Source organism: Suricata suricatta, chromosome 3 (assembly GCF_006229205.1).
Source record: "Suricata suricatta isolate VVHF042 chromosome 3, meerkat_22Aug2017_6uvM2_HiC, whole genome shotgun sequence".
Classification (NCBI taxonomy): Eukaryota; Metazoa; Chordata; class Mammalia; order Carnivora; family Herpestidae; genus Suricata; species Suricata suricatta.
Window position 1 is genome coordinate 25511757 of NC_043702.1, and position 20145 is coordinate 25531901.

The 20145-nt window shown below is 41.1% G+C and overlaps 2 protein-coding genes across 7 annotated transcripts in view; one reads left to right on the forward strand and one right to left on the reverse strand.

Annotated features, from left to right (window-relative positions):
• KANSL1L (KAT8 regulatory NSL complex subunit 1 like) overlaps positions 1-3045 on the forward strand; it is a 129938-nt gene extending 126893 nt beyond the window's left edge. For both annotated transcript variants that reach the window (XM_029933929.1, XM_029933930.1), the window contains 2 exons: positions 437-605; positions 1432-3045. In XM_029933929.1, coding sequence (XP_029789789.1) covers positions 437-605; positions 1432-1662 — 400 coding nt within the window. In that variant the 3' untranslated portion in view covers positions 1663-3045. The remainder of the gene's footprint in view (positions 1-436; positions 606-1431) is intronic.
• On the reverse strand, positions 2247-19880 carry RPE (ribulose-5-phosphate-3-epimerase). Of its 5 annotated transcripts, XM_029933931.1 has the most exons (8): positions 19661-19880; positions 18973-19003; positions 15442-15554; positions 13088-13167; positions 8504-8643; positions 7762-7896; positions 6993-7079; positions 2247-4836 (listed from the first exon to the last, which is right to left on the reverse strand). In XM_029933931.1, the coding sequence occupies exons 1-8, from the start codon at positions 19780-19782 to the stop codon at positions 4714-4716; spliced, it is 831 nt and encodes a 276-aa protein (XP_029789791.1). In that variant the 5' UTR covers positions 19783-19880; the 3' UTR covers positions 2247-4713. The 5 variants fall into 5 exon arrangements, with proteins under 5 accessions (XP_029789791.1, XP_029789796.1, XP_029789794.1 ...); XM_029933936.1 differs by lacking the exon at positions 15442-15554 and having other exon boundaries at positions 19661-19718; XM_029933934.1 differs by lacking the exon at positions 19661-19880 and having other exon boundaries at positions 15442-15646.
• Positions 19881-20145: the final 265 nt, after the last annotated feature.

A 20145-nucleotide genomic window follows, 5' to 3' on the forward strand; every position in this document is an offset into this window, starting at 1 on the left:
TCTTAACACACATCTAAGACTCAACTCTCATCTTTCCCCCACATTCCAGATATATAACTTTCTAGAAGTACAGAGGAAAATGTGAATCGAGTCCTACATGGATAACATTTTAAAAGTCCTAGAATACTCTGGGAACTCTGAAAGACTGTAAGGGTCAAGTAACTGTCCTTTCTTATTTAAAAACAAAACAACAAAACTCCCTGTTTGAAAACCCGAAACCCATTACTATAATTTGGCTTCTTCATAAAATAGTATTTATAAAATACTGTTTAAGTCTTCGAGAAAGCATCAGGAAGACAGGCATATGAATTTTTAGAAATCTTTTGGGCAGAACCATTTAAAGAAAAGCTACCAAGTTAAATGGACTTAGGGTCGTTCATAAAATGTTAAGACCTCAAGAAATGATAATTAAATATTTTCTTGATTTTTTTGCTAGAGCTTACAGTAAAAATGTTGAAGGACAGGACTTGCTTTTGAAAGAACACCCGAGTGACTGTGGCGGCGGTCGGCACTGTGCTGCCGAGCGCTCTGCTGAGCCTCCTCCAGAGAGGCAGGATCTGAGGGCACAGGGCTCACCTTCCTTAAATGAAAGTCAAGACATCAAGGTAAGTAAAACATTAGTGACTAGTGAAACCGCTTTTTAAATGCCTTTTAACCTTTTTAAAACCTGTTTGTAGAAACGGCTTATTGCCAATTAACAAATCCAGTATAACAATCCAGTATTAACTGCGGCATCAAACCAGAGGGTATGTATCCAGCGCTCTAGTTCCATCACTAATTATAAACCCCGTATCTTTTCAAAGAACATGTGAGTATCTCATTCCACCTATTTACTTATCTGTTAGGAAGCGGGGTTTCTATCAAAGTTGTGTTGTGTTACAACACAAATCTGATTAGAGAGAATGCCACCTGGCACACAGCAAATGTCAGCTGCTAGTTCTCTGCATTTCACAAAAGATTTTTACCTGTCTCCCCATAGGTCCAGTTCTTACCTTACGGGGAGTGATTTTTTAACACACCATCTATAAATTTTTGCACTGTTCTTCATAAGTAGGTGTTGAAAAAGAAGAACTGTATCTAGAACAGAGAGCAGAAACTATAAAAATTAATAGGCAAATCATAGAAAGCTCAGGGAAGGAAAAGTCAATAGATGTCTGTAAGTTACGGGATGAAAATGGAGACACTCAAGTAGATCAAACAGCTTTTAAGGGGCTTTTCCCAAAGTGCTCCTGTGCTGACAAGGAAGACCCACGTCCTGTGGCAGCCTTTCCTCTTGGTGGAAGGACAAGGTGAAAAGATAGTTCTCAAACAGTTCCCAGCATGTTCCATTTGAGTTGCTAGATCTTTAGACCCAAATGAAAATGTGTACATGTATGTGCTAAAGAACCAAACAATAATTTGAAACTTAACTGATAAGGTTTTCTCTCTCAGTCTTTGTGGTGGGAACGACGGACTTTTCCGCTAAAGGATGAAGACACAGAAGCCTTACTATGTCAAGAGGAAAAAAAGGATCAAAGTGAAAGTTCAAGCCCAGTTTTCCGCGGAGAAGTCTTCTGTACTAGTGCACCAGAGAACGGTCACCATCCGAAAAGGCAGACAGACGAAATGGAAGAATACAAACCTTTTGGTCTAGGACTTACTCATGTGAAAAAAAACAGGTGACAGGGAACAGGTTAGAAAAGTATGTAACCGATTGGAAAACAGGAAAAACCGAGCTTGTTCTCCGTCTCCCACCCACCCAGTCACAGTTCCAGAGTAAGAGCATGTGCTGCATGTACTAATCTGTTACACTGTTATGAAACAGGCGAGATAGGTCTCTTTTTCCTTGAACCACAGGAACAACTGCTAGTCATTTGTGTTTATGATGCAAATCACAAGCACCAGAAAATTAACTGCTGCAACCTGATGTTAAATCATATTACTGGGTAAGTAATTTTTAAGACTTCATACCCACCGATACATATATACACACACACACAGATACACCTGTACATCAGATGACAGCTTTTTCTATATATTTCTAGGTAATTTCTATGGCAATTCATTAAAATTGCCTCAGAAAAATATCAGAATATACAAGTATGTGTGTATAGAGTATATATACATATATGTACACACACATTGTTTTAAAAAACACTGGCAGTGACCACTCCACCTGAAATGCATGTATGAATTATCCCTGAAGTGTAAGCTGCACTGTAGAGCACAGGGTTCCAGTGATCACGGAGGGAAGGTTTTTAAACGTATTTAACCAATAGAAGTTATATATTGTTTATTCCAGACAACACAATATGCCTTTATTTGAAATCACTGTTATCTGTTGGACTAAATACAAGTCATCTTCTAGTCACTCCTAACAGATTAAGACAAGCAAAGCAGAGTTAAATATTTGTCTAATTTTAAAACTAAAACTTGAGTTTTATCTATCTTATGTATCACATAAAGAGAAGACCCCAAGTTAAAATGAGCAACAAACAGGAGAGTAAAAAATGTTGTATTTCTAGTTAATTTGGTCATTCCTTACCATAGCTTACTCTATTCAAATAAGCATCTATTCTTACTTGTATGCTAGAGTGAGAAAAATTTTTAAAGGATAGTGCTTCGATACTGAATATAGGAGTATTCAGTATTAAATATACATTAAGGAAAGTTCCTCTTGAAGCTATTATATAATTTTTTCTATATAAAAGTTGACAATTGACAATTTATGAATCGCTCTCTCTCATGTAAAAAAAAAAAAAAAAAGGTTATTCAAGTTACAGTCCCCATATAACTGACAATCCTGGCTTTCTGGCCTTGTATGGGGGATTGACGCCAAGTTTCTGTTAGGGATTGGAAATTCTACTAGTCCCTTTAAAGAAGGGAAAAAATTCAAATTCAATACTGACATTATTTTTGCTTGTAGTTTTACTGTACATTTATTTTTAAAGAAAACAAAAGCCAGACAAACCTAAGTTGTCTAAGCAAATAAGCTCAAATCTTTCTGTCATGTCTGACATTATAATCTTCTATGTAAGTTTTTTAATTAAAGTTATTTCTATATGCCTCGTGTTGTCTGATTTGATTAAATGGCACCTATTCATGGCACAAATCTTTCCTAGCGCAAAAACAAAAAAATTTTTACATTGCAGTATAGAAAAAAAAATAAGCATTATTCTATGCAGAAATGTTAAAAAGTTTGAAAAATAACATTATTTCTCAAAACTCAGTAGTTTAGTGACACTGGTCCTGTTATTTCTTGCCATATATATATTACATATATAGCAGGAGTATTTGCAAGTGGCTGATATATATTTGTTGTCAAAGTATAACTTGGGACACAACTTTCAATATTTATGGATTAACTCTGTACCTTAGCATCTCTTGGCCTACCTGGTCTTTGCTGGATAATATATATCCTTGGGGTCAAAATCCATAATGTCCAGAATATCCTCAGCCATCTGGTTCTGCTACCGAGTAAAATTAGACTGGAAATAAGACAATGTTAAATAAATGAGGCTTCCTTTGCCTGATCTACCGCCCAAGGGCTCCATTTGTAAGAGTACAAACCAGAAATCCTCTGCCCTACTGGATTCCTTCATGGTACCAGCCTGTTGCTGAGCTTTTCTCTCTTCATTTTTAAAACGGGAATAAAATGATTTGTGGTTTTAATGAGATTATATCAAAGTACTTGACAGGCCATAAAACATAAACTTCTATAATGATAGCTACTTTGTACTGAGCATCCTCCATTCTACTATCCTGTAATTCTAGGACTAGTAGCGGAAGCTTTACATATAGCTCAGTATCTCTCTCAGTGCTCCACACAGCCCTGCACCGTAACTGTAACTGCAGTCAGTGGAAAAATCAGTTAACAGATACTCAAAGAGGCTGGCTGATCTGATCTGCTGGACAAACAGCTGGAAAGGAGAGGAGTCCAGATTCAACTCAGTATCACTTCCAAACAGACGCTTTCCTTTCTGCTCAGAGCTAGCACATTCTTTCATGTCCTTACAAATGGGGCCAGGATGAAGAAAAGGGACACGTGGGGAATTACGGTGTGACCGGCCCTCCAGCAAAGCTATCAAGGAAAACACCCCAATACAATCTATACTTGTATTTTAGAACAGACCACCTGAAATCCTTAGGCTTCATACACTGTTTTTGCAGTTTTTATGTATCAAATATAAGGTGCAAAGTAAAAAATAGATGTTTAAGAAGCAAGAAGACAGTATGCCACCCTAGCCAGATTAAACTTCGATGTTTCATTAGTTCCAGTCTACTCATTTGTCTCTCATTGCACAAATCAAAAATAACATGAGACAGGAAAAACAGAAGACTGCCTTTGCTTTGGAAAACAACCATGAAACAAGAGGTTTAAAATGAAAAAAAAAAACTTTTTTTCATAGTAGCTATTATGCCTTCATTAGGCATTAAGACACATTTCTGTTTATAACCCTATTAATACAGCCATAATTTTACTCTTATAAAAATCAAGTCTCCCAGTAAAAATGGTATTTTACCACACTAATCTTTAAATTCCATTACTAAAAATGTACTCATACACACCAATTTCTAACCTCTTGGAACATTCTGCAGAATAGATTTTAGTCACTGGAATGAAGAGCTGCTCAGAAAACAGCCCTGCTTCAGCTGTGGTATGATTTGGTAGTCCATATGCTTGTTTTCCAGTAGAAAGATTTCATGAGCATAAACACTGGACTCCTCACGGTCTCATCGGTCAAGAGAACGTTTCTGAGCAGCTTCTGAGCAAACATTCCTTAACAGGTTGATCACAGATCTGGGGTCGTCACTCCTCATGATGGCACTGCCAGACACAATCATGTTAGCTCCTGCCTGGAAGAAGTAAACACTTAGGTTATCCTTCAAAGGAAGATGCAGAGACGCTTAAAACAATTTCTGGACTAGAGTTTCTACCCTTGCCTGCATCAGCGCATTAAATGTCTGAAAGCTACCTTGAGACGAACAGACTTAATCTAGTTCAGTGAACAAGTAAAATGCTTAACAAATGAAAACATAGCATTGTTTTTCAATGTATTTAAGAAATCACTGACTTTTTAATAACCACCTTTAAATAAGTGACACTGACTCTTTGCTAGTATTCAGAAAAAGGTATAAAAACCTTTAATTCACAATTCTAAGGTTTTCCCAAAATATACCAAGGCTACTAAAGAGCTACATTATCTTTTAATCTTTGGACTCTGTGGTTGACCCTTGAACAATGCAGGAGTTAAGGGTACCAACCCCATGTGCAGTTAAAAGTTGGCAAGTAACTTTTTGACTACCTCAAAATTTACTAATATCCTTCTATTGACTGGAAGCATTACCAATAACGAACAGTTGATTGACACATATTTGGTATATGTATTACATATCATATTCTTACAATACAGCTAGAGAAGAGTGTTAAGAAAAGCATAAGGAGTTGGGGCGCCTGGGTGGCTCAATCAGGTAAGCATCCGATGTTAGCTCAGGTCATGATCTCACAGTTTGTGAGTTCAAGCCCCACATTTGGCTCCGTGCTGACAGGTCAAGCCTGCCTCAGATTCTGTGTCTCCTTCTCTAGATGCCCCTCCCCCACTTGCTTGCTTGCTTGCTCACTCTCTCTCACAAATAAACATTAAAAAAAATTTTTTTAAAAAGCATCAGGAAAATACAATTACATTACTGTAAAAAAAAAAAAAAAAAAGTCCACACAAAAATGGACCCATGTAGTTTAAACCCACATTGTTCAAGGGTCAACTGTGAAGGAACTAATAGACCATTATCGCTAAAGTGTGAAACTATAAAATATGGCAACATTAAAGACTTTCTCATTTTGATGTCAGAAACAAACACTTTTTCATGTATTATTTCACTGCATTCCAGAAAGACTCTGAAGGGCTTAAAAAAGATGTTCAATATACTTTTAAATATGGAAGCAAAGAAATCAAAGAGAAAAAGCAATAAGGGAAGTCCAAATTTAGCTCCCAGGATTTGCCTTGAGGAGGGACACCCAGTCTGCTACATGATCTGTTTCCGGAACAAAGCGGCAGGAGGCTACTGGGAGAGGCACCAGAGGGGAGGAAAATTCCTCCCAGGAGATGCTGTCACTCTGTGACACAGCATACTACATCTCCAACAACATTCCTTACAAAAATGAAAAAAACAATTAGTTTTGTAGGGTTACAGCCTAACGTGTGTTTTAATGTAAGCAGGAAAAAAAACCCAAAGGCAAAGCACAGTTCAGTAACAGGAAATCCAAAGTAGTCAAAGGATATATGCTCACTAATTGGTCCAGCTCTTCCCCAAGGGTCTCATGACCATGGCTTTTGACAAATATCATGCAGAAGTGTGTGGCATTTATACAAAAAACGTAAAGTGCAGGTTAGACCATGCTGCTTGATGAAAGCAGGCCACACAACTTCAGGGACTGCAGTGTCACAGGAAGGGCTGGCACCCTCTTCGGAGGCTCAGGGCTTCATTAACTCAGCTCAGCTACTTGGGGAGACACCTCCCCTCTCACGTGGAGGACCAAAACTATCCAGAAATCAGACCAAAATGTTCATCAGAAATGGCTCTAGTCAGTTCTCGCCAGGGACAAACTAACACACCTAAGCTATACAAAATCACAGTCTCTTCACTTTATAAGCAGGTAGATTTTCTTTCCCTGTTTTGGAAAAATGTCTTACTCCAAGGCCTAGAACTTAATGATCTCCCAAAGGCTGGCATTCAGCATATTCTTTTTTTAAAAAAATAAGTTCCTTCAGCATTACTTCCCAGCATTAGTGGGACTGACTTTTTGATGATTATGCGATTTGAGAATATTCTCTTATTGCTCTTTATTTTCATAGTTCTACATTTGAACAAGAAAAATACTTTTCCTAGAAAGATCGGCAACTTAGGCAATCTAGAGGAAATCTCTTTGGCGCACAACACAATGTCCTAGATATTACATTTGACAGGACACTGGTCTGTGACCAGTGCAGCCGTGACCTGAAGACCAGTCTCACCTCTGCACATTTATGGATAGTGTCAGGACCTACTCCACCATCGACCTCTATGTCCAAAGACGGGAACTGGGTCCTCAACCAATGAACCTAGACATACAGGAAGACATAAGTGATTCCTACGTGATGTGAGGCGGAAAACAACCGCATAAACAAAACAATCAAATAGCCAAATACTATCCACTAAAACAGGACCCCAAGTGTCTCACACAGTAACTTTTTATTTTTCTTTCTTTAAGTAGTCTCTCTGTCCAACATGGAGCTCGAACTCATGACTCAGAGGTCACAGGTTGCATGCTCTTCCAACTGAACCAGCCAGGTGCCCATCACACAGTAACTTTCTATTAATACAAATTATGATCGGGGATACCTTCCTTTTTAATATACTGAAACATTCATCTTCATAAAAGCAAGGCTTAGTCTGTTGGGGGGATGGCATCCAATCCGTCATGGCTTTGCAGAGAATATTCATGCAAACAAGACAAAGACAAAACCCTCAATATTCAATGAAAAGAGATCTCCCAAGAGATCTCAAGCCTACAGGGATAAGGGCTTTGACAGAAAATTTCAAGATTAAGATGTAGTATTTTTCCCGATTTCCAAACTAAAGCTCATACAGCATCGATCGCACCGTACTGCAGTGTTTTCTGCAGTACCCCTACCGCAACACCTGCAGGACAGGACGTGGCTAAATATACAAAGGGTTCAATGTGTGCTTGCTGGAGAAGCACTCACTATAAAAGCCTCACCCCAAAATCAAACATTTCTTTACCTTTGGCATCATATCTTCCATGAATTTCTGCCCTCCAAATCCAGGTTCCACTGTCATAACCAAAGCCATATCTATCTGATTAGCCCATGGCGCCAAATACTCAACTGTAGTTCCTGGTTTGATGGCAAGGCCAACCTATAACAGAGACAAATTTGCTACATTACCTTAACAATTATTTCCATACTAATATGGCATATCAGACCCAGTAGAAATATCTGTTCTTTAAAAAAGAATTTTTTTTAACGTTTATTTTTGAGACAGAGACAGAGAGAGCATGAGCAGGGAGGGGCAAAGAGAGAGGGAGACAGAATCCAAAGCAGGTTCCAGGCTCTGAGATATCAGTACAGACCCCAACGCAGAATCCAGGAACCGTGAGAACATGACCCAAGGTGAAGTCGGATGCTCAACCGACAGAGCCATGCAGGCACCCCTAGAAATATCTATTCTTAAAGAGTAGAATAGACACAGAAATGGAATGCATAAATTATTCAAACTATTTTTTAAAAGAGTCAACAAGGCTACCCAAACATAAACATTTCTAAAAGGCAGTACCTGTCACAAAACGTTAGGGGAATATAGAAATCCTGTCTAACAGACAACTTCTACTTCAACTCTGATTCCTCAGCTGAAGAACAGCTGCCGGAGTCTGGTCTTCTCTGCCTATCACTTCCTGTCTTCTAACAAAACGTCCACACCACGAGTGAAGAGCATTAAAACGTTACGGTCACTGCTGGCCCCTCACCTTCATCCCATTCTCCCGAATGTCTTTAATCAAGGCCCCAGGGTTCTCAGTAGCCTCAAGGTGAAAGGTATATTGGTTGGCTCCTGCTACAGCCATCGGTTTTACCCACTGTTCCGGCCTGGACACCATCATGTGCATATCTAGAAAGAAAACAGACATCTGAATACCACTGAAAGGAAGGTACCTGCCCGATCTGTCGAGGCCAGCCTGCAGTTTGCGCTGTTTTGGATATAAACTACTTGGCATTAAAATAATTCTTAAATAATTACACTGCTATATCGCTAGCCTCCTTCTCATCTGAAGATAGGGTTTTGGTTAAACTCATTTATCAGAAAACCACATTTTTCCACGAAAGGCATATGATGCTATATATGAAAATGACTAGAATTAAGAAAACTGAGGTCCAGGAAATGCTATTCTAAAAGAAACTCTAAAAAGACCTATTATCTATGCGGACTTCGTTCCTCATTTATAAGAAAGCTAAATAAATGAATTCTACCAATATCTTATGGTAAACTTACTGCATCATTCAGTATTCCAGGCCCCAGAGACAGAGCATTAAAAACAGACAAAAATCTCTGCGGTTATGAGAATTACATTCTTGGTGGGGAGCGGGACAAACCATAAAGAGACTACGTAAATACAGTGCCCACTGGGTTTTATTCTGAATGAGATGGGGGTGGGGCGGAGAACACTGCAGGATTCTGAGTGGAGAGGTCACAGGATCTGGTAGTCACCCAGGGAAGAAATGCCATTGGTAGTGACTGAAACCGGCAAGAAGCTGAGGGATTCTGGGTCTGCTGCTGCGGGCTCACGTGCAGGGGGACATGAGCCAGAAGACTGCATGAGGGGGGAGCGAGGGGGGAGCGAGGGGGGACGGGTCTCAAGGGAAGGCCATGGCAACTGCAAGTCTGACACACATCCTAACTGTAAAGTTCAAATCACAGAGATACGTTAGGGGAAGTGGGGGTGGTCTTCTTAAAGTTCTTGACTTAAAACACAAGAACATTTAACGAGAAGAGGGCGGCCTACAAGAGGCTAAATCAAGAAATACTGCTGTCAAGGAGGGCACAGTAAATACTCCCGTGTCAGACCGATGTGCTAGGACAAGTTTTGAGTTTGTTTGTTTTTTGCTAGAGGAAGCTTATTTTTGACACAGCTGAGCTACATTAAAGAAAAAAGTTCTAGAACCAAGACCATAAACTGCAATAAGGCTTTGAAAAATATCAGGAAAAAAGTTATACTGCTTGACAAAGCCATGATTAAAGTTCACATTTCTAAAATAACAAGTCACAAAACTAGAACATATTTCAAAAGGCAAAACATTGTTTTTAAATGACAGACTCTTATTTGGTGTTTCTTTATTTCCTCTGTGTTATAAATAAGAAAAACTCAATCTGCTTTAAAATATCTACCCACTGCTTTCGTTAGCAGACCGCTATCCTGCCGTCCCCAGCGGGCACGGGCCCTCCATGCGGAGTCCCCAGGGTTCGGGGAGTCACTGGGTCAGCAGTTAACATACCGACGTCTGCAGTTCTCAAACGTTCCATCATCAGCCTCCCCTGACACTCTTAAAAATTATTAAGGACCCCCAAAACGACGTTGATGTGAGCTGTATTTATCACTGTTTAAAATGTATTAGAAATTCAAACAAAAAATTACTTAAGTGAAGTGTCTACTTAATTCATTAAAAAATAATTGGCAGTAATAAATCTATCACATGTTAATGCAAGAGAAACGTTATTTTATACTTTTGCAAGTCATTAATGTCCGGCTTAACCAAAGACCTCTGCTTTCTCACATCTCCTCTGCATTCAGTCTGCTGCACCATGTTGTTTTACATAAAGAAAAGCAAAAAACGTACATGGAAAAGGGAGGGGTACACTGGTAGCCTTTTCAGACCAGTGTGATATTCTTCTATTTCTACCCTAGAACTCGACAAGCAGTACTTTAATAAAGGTTAGCTGCAATGTGGAATCTGTAAACTCTACCAAACTCTACAAAAAGTTTGTAAAGCTCAAACGTTTTGAGCTTTGTTACACTAAAAGCCACGCCTGTCCTATTACACTCTGAATGGCTCTTTGAAGTACTGGCTCACTGTTCCAAAGAGTGACACAGTTCGTGATTTGCTATCAGAAACTACACATTAATGTCACTACCGATTTTATCAGAAACACTGTAAACAGGAGAAAGCTAATAAGCTCAGAGAAGCAGAAACAAGTTTTTCAAAATTCAAATTTTCATTTGCAAGCTCTAATTTTATCAGGGAAACAACTAATGAGGTATTTTTCTTGAAATGACAGGCTAATAACCTAGTTCACTTTCAAGAAAATGTCAGTAAAATACTCAAGCCTGATAACCAGAGTTCAGCTATCAGTTTATCATTCAAGCGAAGGTAAGTGTTGGTGAAAAAGGCAGCCAGTTCAGCTCACAAACCTGGCGCAAGTGGGTTTCCTTGAGAAAACCATCGTCATCCAGTAGCCGCAGAAGCACTTAATATGTACATCCTGCTTTGTCACACGAAACACGAAAAGAAATGCACCCAACAATCCAGATTTACTATAGTTAATAATCTGTACTGATCTTTAAGGATATTTACTGTGAACACATGGTGGGGAAGAATAATTTAACAACCACTTGGATAGTGCTACAGCATTGCTTTGGTTCGGGCTAAGGCACCAACAGACAAAGTCACCATTGCTTCTGTACCATCCAAATAATGGCAAATCAACACTGTAATATGAAAATAGCATTCACCTCATATTTCACCTACAAGAGATTCCTGGGGGTGTTCAGACCATATGTGAAGACTGCAGATTTAGATGAGAGCAAAGAAAACAAAAAACAAAAAAACCCAAAAACCAAAGCACAAAAATAACAGCTTTTCCCTATCACTTGATTGCTTACTAGTTATTTCTACTCAGTACTGAAACTGAACAGTTCAGAACTTTAGCAGTTACACATACAACTTGCGACTTACTTCTTAGAATATACACACGAATCAACTATCCAACACCAACCAAGATCCAAGAATTAAACAAACAAAAAAACACATTTCTTAATATAAAAAGCAAAGGTCACAAAACCCAAACATTAATGCATTTGGAGTCCACTCATCTTTACCGTAGACCCACTTCTAGACAGACTGATTAGCAACTTTATTGGCAAATACACTAAAAACAGAAAGAAAAAGCAGACTGTGTCAGTAGGGTTGATAAGAGAGGCCAAATGTGGGAGACACAAACAGCAATAAGAAGTGATGCTAGGAATCCAAGTAAAAGAAAAAAAGAAAAAAAAAAAACCCTTCTTTTTAATCCATACAAAGTCAGATGCAAAAGACTCCGGCCACTGCATGGTGGGGACAAACATGGCTACTTATTTCATTCACCTGATAGTCATAAAAGCCAGCTCACTTTGGAAAATTAATTTTCTAAAATATAATAAGAAAGTTTAGATCATCAGAGGATTACATTCCATTATTTGAAAATTTCAAAATGGTGGACAAAGTAGTAGAATATGGTTTCCCTCACTCCACATAAATCGATAATGCACTTTTTCTTATGTGCAAAGCAGATGAATCCTATAGAGAGGCTATGACCAAGAGAAATTTCTACATCGATGGCAACGGTCCAGAACGGCACGGTACAACAGTCACTAGACTCGTGCAGCTACCGTGAGCATGCAATACGGTTAATGCCACTGAGAAGCTTCATCTTTCATTTTATTTAACCTGAACTCACTTACATTTAAATAGCTACATGTGGCTAGTTACAAACACAGGGGGCAACACAACTAGAATCCTTCATAAAATTGGCCCACAATATGCCAATAAAAAATATCTAAGTCTTACTAAATTCTAAGAGTTACATAAGGACATTATTAATAAAAATTTGTTTAACTTCTTAGGTACAAGAGATTTGTCAGCTTAAGTCATTGCTAACTTAGCTTAAAAGAGCAATAACAACATGTGGACCAATTCACGTTGACAAGAATTAACTTCTAGGTTGCTGTGTGCTCTTAAAAATCTTAATTCATGCAGAGCATACATAGGCCCCACTTATACAAACTCCAATTCACATGAAATAATCTGTTTTGCTTCTAGACCATAATCAAATGGTTTATAAATTAATTTAACAATTACATAAACCCCAATCTTCTGTTTATGCTTAGCTCTATGAAAGCCACAATAAAACAAAGTGGATTAAATCCCTGCTATAAAGGAGTTTACAGTATGACAAATGTAATCTGACTGAAGAAGTTCAAAAAAGAAAATACAGAAGATGGTATGATAACTGGATAAAGGTTAATTTAGAATGGGGTACTTTCTTAGAAAGGTCCTTCTAAGGAAATGCGGATAATTCAGGGCCAAGAGATAAGGCAGAGTCAGCCAAGTGAATAGTTTTCTAGGCAAAGAGATCAGCTAAAGTGCCAAGGCCCTGAAGCAAGAGTTTGGCTTATGACAAGCAGCCAGTGAAGACAAGCACAGCATGGGGGCGGGGGGGTTCAAGATGAAATGGAAGGTTGAGAAATCAATTATCTACTTGAGCAACACATCCAACTTCAGACAGCACAACACCCACTTACCAAAGAAAGGGTCCTGGCCTAGCTGCTTTCGGAGGCTTTCTACCACAGGGTGCCCAAAGGTGATGTTGGGAACAAAATGCCTATAAGACAAACAAAATCTTACTCTGAAAATGTTTTCAATTCAGTTTCTGTATTTTTCTCAGAAGTGTTCTGATGGGGGTAAATAGGACCAGCTGTGATTGAAGTATTTTTTCCATGTAACATTTAACACCAGTATTAAAATATATCTCAGTAATTTCAGTTTTACAAAACAGTATTTCTTTGATATTTCAACAAAATCATAGCAGTGTCATAAGATTTAACTCCATCATTCGCACTCCGACAGGTAAAACTGGAAAGACCAAATCAAATCCCCAAAAGTTATATGACTTGCCCAAGTCACACACTAGTTAGGAAGTTCTGGATTCCGGTCTCTCAAAACCTAGTCTGTCACAGGCTGCCTGTGGCGACCTCTAATCCACCTCCTTCGATGGGCACATCACAGGCTAATCCCCGATTATGGAGGGTTTCCAGCATGCCAGCTGTTGTACCCTACTCGTCTTCGCATTGGCCTTATGACGTAAGTGCTGTTATATCCCCATCGGAAGCTTACAGCAAAAACAACTTCCTTCAGTCACCCAGTTAATAATTTGTGGAGGCAGGATTCAGAGTAAGTCTTCCAGACATCTGACCCCGCCCACTCCACCACCCACCCACTCCAGCTTGTCCTGCGGTTCTATCACTAGCTCATTTCAATATGTAACTGCCCCTCCCCCCACCATGCAAGTACCATCCTGGGTTTCATAAAGAGCTACGGGAGTCCCCCCTACCCTGGTGAAGTTTATAATCCCGTTGGTGAGAAATGGCCAATGGCTCAATGGAATCCATGGCCCTCCTGCCACATGTTGGTGAGAGCCCACTCCCTTTCCCTCCAGGTGGCCTGTGCAGCTGGTTGTCACCAAAGGACTGTGAACTTCTGTGACCTGTGCCACTGCAGGACCCAGGAGGTTGAGTGGTATCCCTTTTTTGCCCTCACTCTACCCTTCCGTCCACAGAGAAGAAGCCCTTGAGGGCTGGGAGTCACAGGATGGAAGGAGACGACGTCCCTGAATTTCTTCACGGAAGGACATTCACGCTAAACTGTTACGTGACTCACTGAACTTGGTAAGGTGAAGCCACTGAACTCGGGGCTTTATTGGTTAAAAGTAGCAGATATTACCCTGCATGAGGATAGCAAGAAAAGGTAAACAACAAGCGGCAAGTAGCAGGACATTTTAAAAGAAGGGAAAACTGCGAGATTTAGAGAACAAAGAGAATTTGTAAAGATGGGAAAAGAAATGAAGCAAAGGCAGAAATAGCAAGTTATTTCAAAGAGGGGGAGAGGTGGTGCTGTTCACTCGGCGAGTTTGAAAAGAGGAGGAGGCAGACTGCGTCACAAACACCAGGCTCAGTGTTCAGACTCTGTCCTGTTGTAAATACGAAGTGAGGTCTTAAAGCAAGAAACGAGCTGGCTCAGTTTGCAAAGCATGTCACTCTTGATCTCGAAGTTGTGAGTTTGAGCCCCACAGAGGACATTCCTTAAGAAAAACAATAACCAGGGGCGCCTGGGTGGCTCAGTCGGATAAGCGTCTGACTTCAGCTCAGGTCATGATCTCACGGTTCGTGGGTTCAAGCCCCACGGCAGGCTCTGTGCTGACAGCTAGCTCAGAGCCTGGAGCCTGCTTCCGATTCCGTGTCCTCTCTCTCTCTGCCCCCTCCCAGCTCTCTCTGTCTCTCTTTCTCAAAAATAAATAAACCTTAAAAAATATTTTTAAAAAGAAAAGAAAAACAATAATCATAAAGCAAGGAGAAAAACAATGAGGTGCAAATAATAGAGTGGGAAGGCGGCTTGGGCAAGGAACAATGAGCGGAAGGAATAATACACGTGACAGGATCTGTGAACTCATTAGACGTGGGGAGCCAAAGAGAGAGAATACACCGTGGTTAAGATCCTAAGCTTCGATGACAGGCAATGAACACTAGTAAAAATATTAAAACTCACACAGCACAGGCCCCGTTCTAAAGACATCCCATATATTAACTTACTAGCACCTCACAACTCTATGGGGTAGGTAATACATAATCCGTATTTTACAGACAAGGAAGAGAGCCTCAAGGTCACACAAACCCTAAGTGCCAGAGGCAGGCATTAAACACCGGCAATCTGGCTCCAAAGTCCAGGCTCTTACCTATTACGCTCACCTGTCCCTCCAACTGGTGACAACAAAAAAAGAAAAGTCCAGGGGAGGCCAGAGGGGTCAGGATTCAGGACACATGTGAGAGGGAGCAGGTAAGGAAAGCTGGGTTTCCAGTCAGAAAGTCATTCCCCCACTCACCGAAGAGCAATGACTGCCAGGCGCACGGATAAGATGCTCGTTATGTTTACCCGGAACTCGAAGGTGGGGTCAGATAAGCAGACAGCAAGGCGTATACTAGGTATCATACAGCTCTGGAGGGAAAGATCTGGATTTTGTTCACTGTTCTTTTAATTTGCTGCATGGCCTCAGAGGTAGGTACTTTTGTGGCTCAACCTTAGGTTGCCTTTATAATAAACATAATAAACACATCCATCTTGAGAAAACAGGAGAATGAAATGAATATACTTTTACTTCACTGGGAAACAGAAGCATATCACATAAAACTACGGATTCCCCAACCTTATGACTCACTGTCCTACAGCGCTCTAGGCTCACCACGTACACTGGAAGAACAGAAAGGTACAATATCCTGGCAAGAAACCAAAGGTTTATCATTAAGCTGAAACAGAAAAAGGCAACAAACCTAAGCATGAAGTCAAGGGGTCCTAAATTTGCCGGACAACAGCAACCTTGGGAGCCCTTGTAACAAAAGGACTTACAGGCTCTACTCCAATCCTATGACACCAAAGAGGACCTGGGAATCTGAATTCTTAACAAATGCCCTGGGAGGTCTTTTTTTTTAATGTTTTTTTTTTTTTTTTCTTGAGAGAGAGAGAACGCACGAGAGCAAGCAAGCACGCGTGAGCAGGAAAAGGGACAGAGAGAAAGGGAGACAGAGAATCCAAAGCAGGCTCCAGGCTCCTGACACGCGACTGACACAGGGCTCAAACTCACAAACTTTAAGATCATGGCCTGAGCCAAAGTCGGATGCTTAACTAAGCCACCCAGGCGCCCCTAAGGTCTTTTTTTTTTTTAATGTTTATTTATGTTGAAAGAGAGAGACAGAAAGAGTGCACACACAGGGCAGAGAGAAGGACAAAGAGAATTCCAAGCAGGTTCCACACTGTCAGGGGAGAGCCCGATACGGGGCTGAATCCCACAACCAAGAGATCATGACCAGAGCCGAAACCAAGATTCGGATGCTTAACCCACTGAGCCACCCAGGCACACCAATGCCCTGGGGGTTCCTATCAGACCAGACTGGAAAGTACTACATTATTTCATCCTAATGAAGAGAAATTTCATCAAGGCAGTTGGCTTCACCACTGTATTATTCTGTCTTTTTCTTTTTCCTATGAAAGGTACTTTCTGCAGTCTGTAAAAAATAAAATACAAAAAAAAAGGTATCCCTTTTCCCTAGAGACTGAGATTAAGCTGTAATTGTTTACAGCACAGGTACATAATTATTTTATCTCTTCTCATCTTCCCTCATCAACCCTAAGCTTTGTTTGCAATTGTCATACAATTTATTTCAGATAGATAAAACCTTTCCAAAACCTTCCGAGGCAAAGACAGTAAAAGGAGGATTAAGGTTGATCTAAAATGGAGCAAGGCTGTGAGGAGGAAACACTCCCTCTGAATCAGGAAACACAATCTCATATGTTTCCAGGGGCTGGCAGAAGACACAGAGGAGAAAAAATATGGCAGCTGGGGACACAGAACAAATGAAGAACACCTAGCCTGGTTCATAATGGTGGCTGCCACTCAGCTCCAGCCCATCGTGGCTTCTTGAGGCTGGGGACCCAGTACTAGCAAATCTTTGGATGTTTTTCAAAAGTCAGCAACCTAGTACTAATGGGAAATCTCCCCAATTATAAATCCTGGTAACTAATTTAGAAACTGCACATTTTCTCTGTTCCTACACTCAGGACTTACAGCACATTTCTGGCCCCTGGCCTATCATGACAGGTTTATACACTTTCCAATGTTTTTTTCCAGAAAACTCATTTGTCCTCCCGCCCCCCACCCAAATATCCAACCATACTAGTGCACCACCCCCCACAGTATTCTCAAAACTCATTCTTGACTTTCAAGATGAAGACATTCCCTTTTAATCAGCAGAGAAATTGGGGCCCTAGGGGAAAAGGGGAAACAACAGGTGCAACCAAACTAGAATACTGGGGACTTTTTTAAAGGGACCAGGAAAAAGCAAAGCATGGAGGCAGTACCTGGAGGGGAGGTAAGCTGAGGCTGGCCGCCGTGGAAAGGGGGGCCCACGACCCCACCTTCATACACCTGGCCTAGGAAACAATGCAGCTCAGCCAGCTCTGCCCCTTCTGGTGGGACATCAGGAAGAGGTTGAACTCCCTAAACTAGTTTTCTTCTCTGCAAAAGGGAAATCAAAATACCTCTGGGCTCAAAAAGTTGTGAAGATTAAAAGAGAAAGGTTTTAAAATGGTGTTTGGAGAATTTAATTTTGTCAAACCAAAACGTAACCTGGCAAAGGCAACAAAAAATAAATCCTTGTATCTGAATAAGCTCAGGGTCTGCTGTTGGGCTGGGAGGGGACAAAGCATTTCATTAGAAATCCCTCTATTATGAGCCAATTCAACCAATTATAACTAAGCCTGTCCCGGCGTTTTACCTGCAGAATTCAGAAGTGAGCCAAAGAGACCCTACTTTCAGGGAGCTAACTGTACAGCAGGAGAGATATGAAAACAAATAGCGAAAGTAAGTGTGTCACCTCAGAAGGTGACTCAACCTCTTTGGGTCCATTTCCCCACTGTCAAATGCTGGTGCCAACAATGGCACCAACCTTACAAGGTTGTGTGAGTTAATGTACAAAGAGCATCAGAATGGAAACAGTTAAGTGCTCAAAAATATAAGCTACTACTCTTATCATTATTCCTGATTTGTGAGCTGAAGAAATTATTTTCTCCATTCATTTAACTCCAACGTGGCATAAGACATACTTAAAACACCAAATTGCTTTCCGTGTTAAACAGACTACACATGTGTACATGTAGCCTGTTCTACCCTGAGACAGGGGTTTCCAACACAACATCTATATCCCAGACATGAAAATGTACCTACCCATCTCAGAGGTACATGCTCCATTCAGTGACCTGTGAAAGTCCAGAGCTTCCAAACATTATGTAAACGTACATAACTATGCACATAAATGATGTAGATGATAACAATAAAAATCCAGCTTTCTTGCAAGGTGATACTTACCAATCTTACACACTTAGCCTAGAATGCTTAGTACTCTAAGGTAAAGATTTCGCCATGATCAGGTGGGACACTGATAACGGAGTCGGATGCAAAAGAGAAACAACAGATTTAACCAGACAGAAGAGAGGCAGACAAAACTCTTATAACAGGAGTGAAAAGGAAGCAACTGATCATCTTTTGTAAATAAAACAAATTTGCATGAGGCCGCACAGAAATTTCACCTATTTAAAATAAATTTATGTTTTGACTCCCGAACCCAAGGTAATAGCTGTTACTCCTTTAAGGCCAGTTATCAGCGGGACTCCAGGAACTACTTGGCAAACCCAAGATAATACAATTTGCAACTCTGTCACAATGTTGTGTAACCCTGAGCGTCCTACCGTCTTCTCAAGGTTAGTTTCCGCATTGTAGAGCCAATTTAAAGAAACTAGCATCATACTGACTCTGAACAATATCGATTATGTGCTATAACTACAGTGCTTAAAAATTACTTACAAAAAACTGACCTCCCTGAAGAGCAGGGTGCCTGAAGAGAAAATAAACAGGAAAATCAAAATTCGAACAATGACACAACACCTAATAATTATAGAGAATTTACTATACGCCAGGCACTGTATGCTTTACAGGTTCGCTCATTTCGTCTTCCAAAGTTGCCTAAGCGGGAGGTTCTATAGTTACTCCCATTTTTCACAGGATGAAACTGAAGCTCAATGAGGTTAAGTGGCTTGTCCCAGGTGATCCGTCAAATGGCAGAACTCGGGCAATCTCACTACAGGTGCCAAGCTCATAATCGTTCCACAAGTCTGTTTTCCCCAGCTTTGCCACTAACTAGCTATATGAGCTTGGGCAAGTCATGCCTATCCCCTTGGGCCTCAGTTTCTCTAACTGAAAATGACAGACGCGTCCAAAAAATTTAAAATTGCGTCCGGGTCCTCGGGCTTGGGCCACACGTTACGTGGGGGGAGGGGAGAAAGCGGGGTTTGGGACGCGGTCGCAGCCCAGGCTGCCGCCTCAGGTTCGCTCCAGGCAGGGCCTCCAGGACTCCCACCCCTGTCCCTTTTTCAGTACCGCGTTCAGAGGACGGCCCTCCGCGGTACTGGGACGCCGTGCATCCAACAGGCACTCAAAGGTGCGCCGAGCCCGCCCCGCGCGGCAACCCTGACCCGAGCCCCGCGTTAGTTACCCGTCCATTACGTCCAGGTGCAAATAATCGGCCCCAGAGTCCAGCATCCGGAGGCATTCAGCCCCTAGATTGGCCAAATCGCTGTTAAGGATGGACGGGCCAATCTTGCAGCCAGACGCCATGGTGCAGGTTCCCAAGTGCAAGTTACCCACGAGTCCCCCGGTAAGACGAAAGTGTCGCCCCGATTGGCTGCGCAGTTTTAGTCCCTTCCCGGTAGAGTCTTCCGGACTCCACCGGAAGCAGCTGCCCGCAGGGAGGAAGTCCCTCCTCCCCTCGGAGGCGGGGCTGTCTGCCCGAGGGCTTAGGGGCGGGGCCTCTGGCCTACGGGTCCATTCCCCTTTCCTTTAATCTTCCTTCTTGAAATTTCAGCCTTTTAGGGCTTCCAGCCCTAGACCAACTCAGAGAGTTTCTAAGTCTTTTTTTGCTTTACATCCCCTGAGTCCCTTTTCCTCGGCTCTTGCCCCCACTTCACTTTTTGCTGCTCC

Coding starts and splice junctions, on each gene's coding strand:
- RPE (XM_029933931.1), bottom strand. CDS start 19,782: ATGGCGTCTGGCTGCAAGATTGGCCCGTCCATCCTTAACAGCGATTTG. Junction 19,004..19,660: donor CACCTGGACGTAATGGACGG/GTAACTAACGCG, acceptor TTTTCTCTTCAG/GCACCCTGCTCTTCAGGGAG. Junction 7,080..7,761: donor TGGAAGATATGATGCCAAAG/GTAAAGAAATGT, acceptor CTGTATGTCTAG/GTTCATTGGTTGAGGACCCA.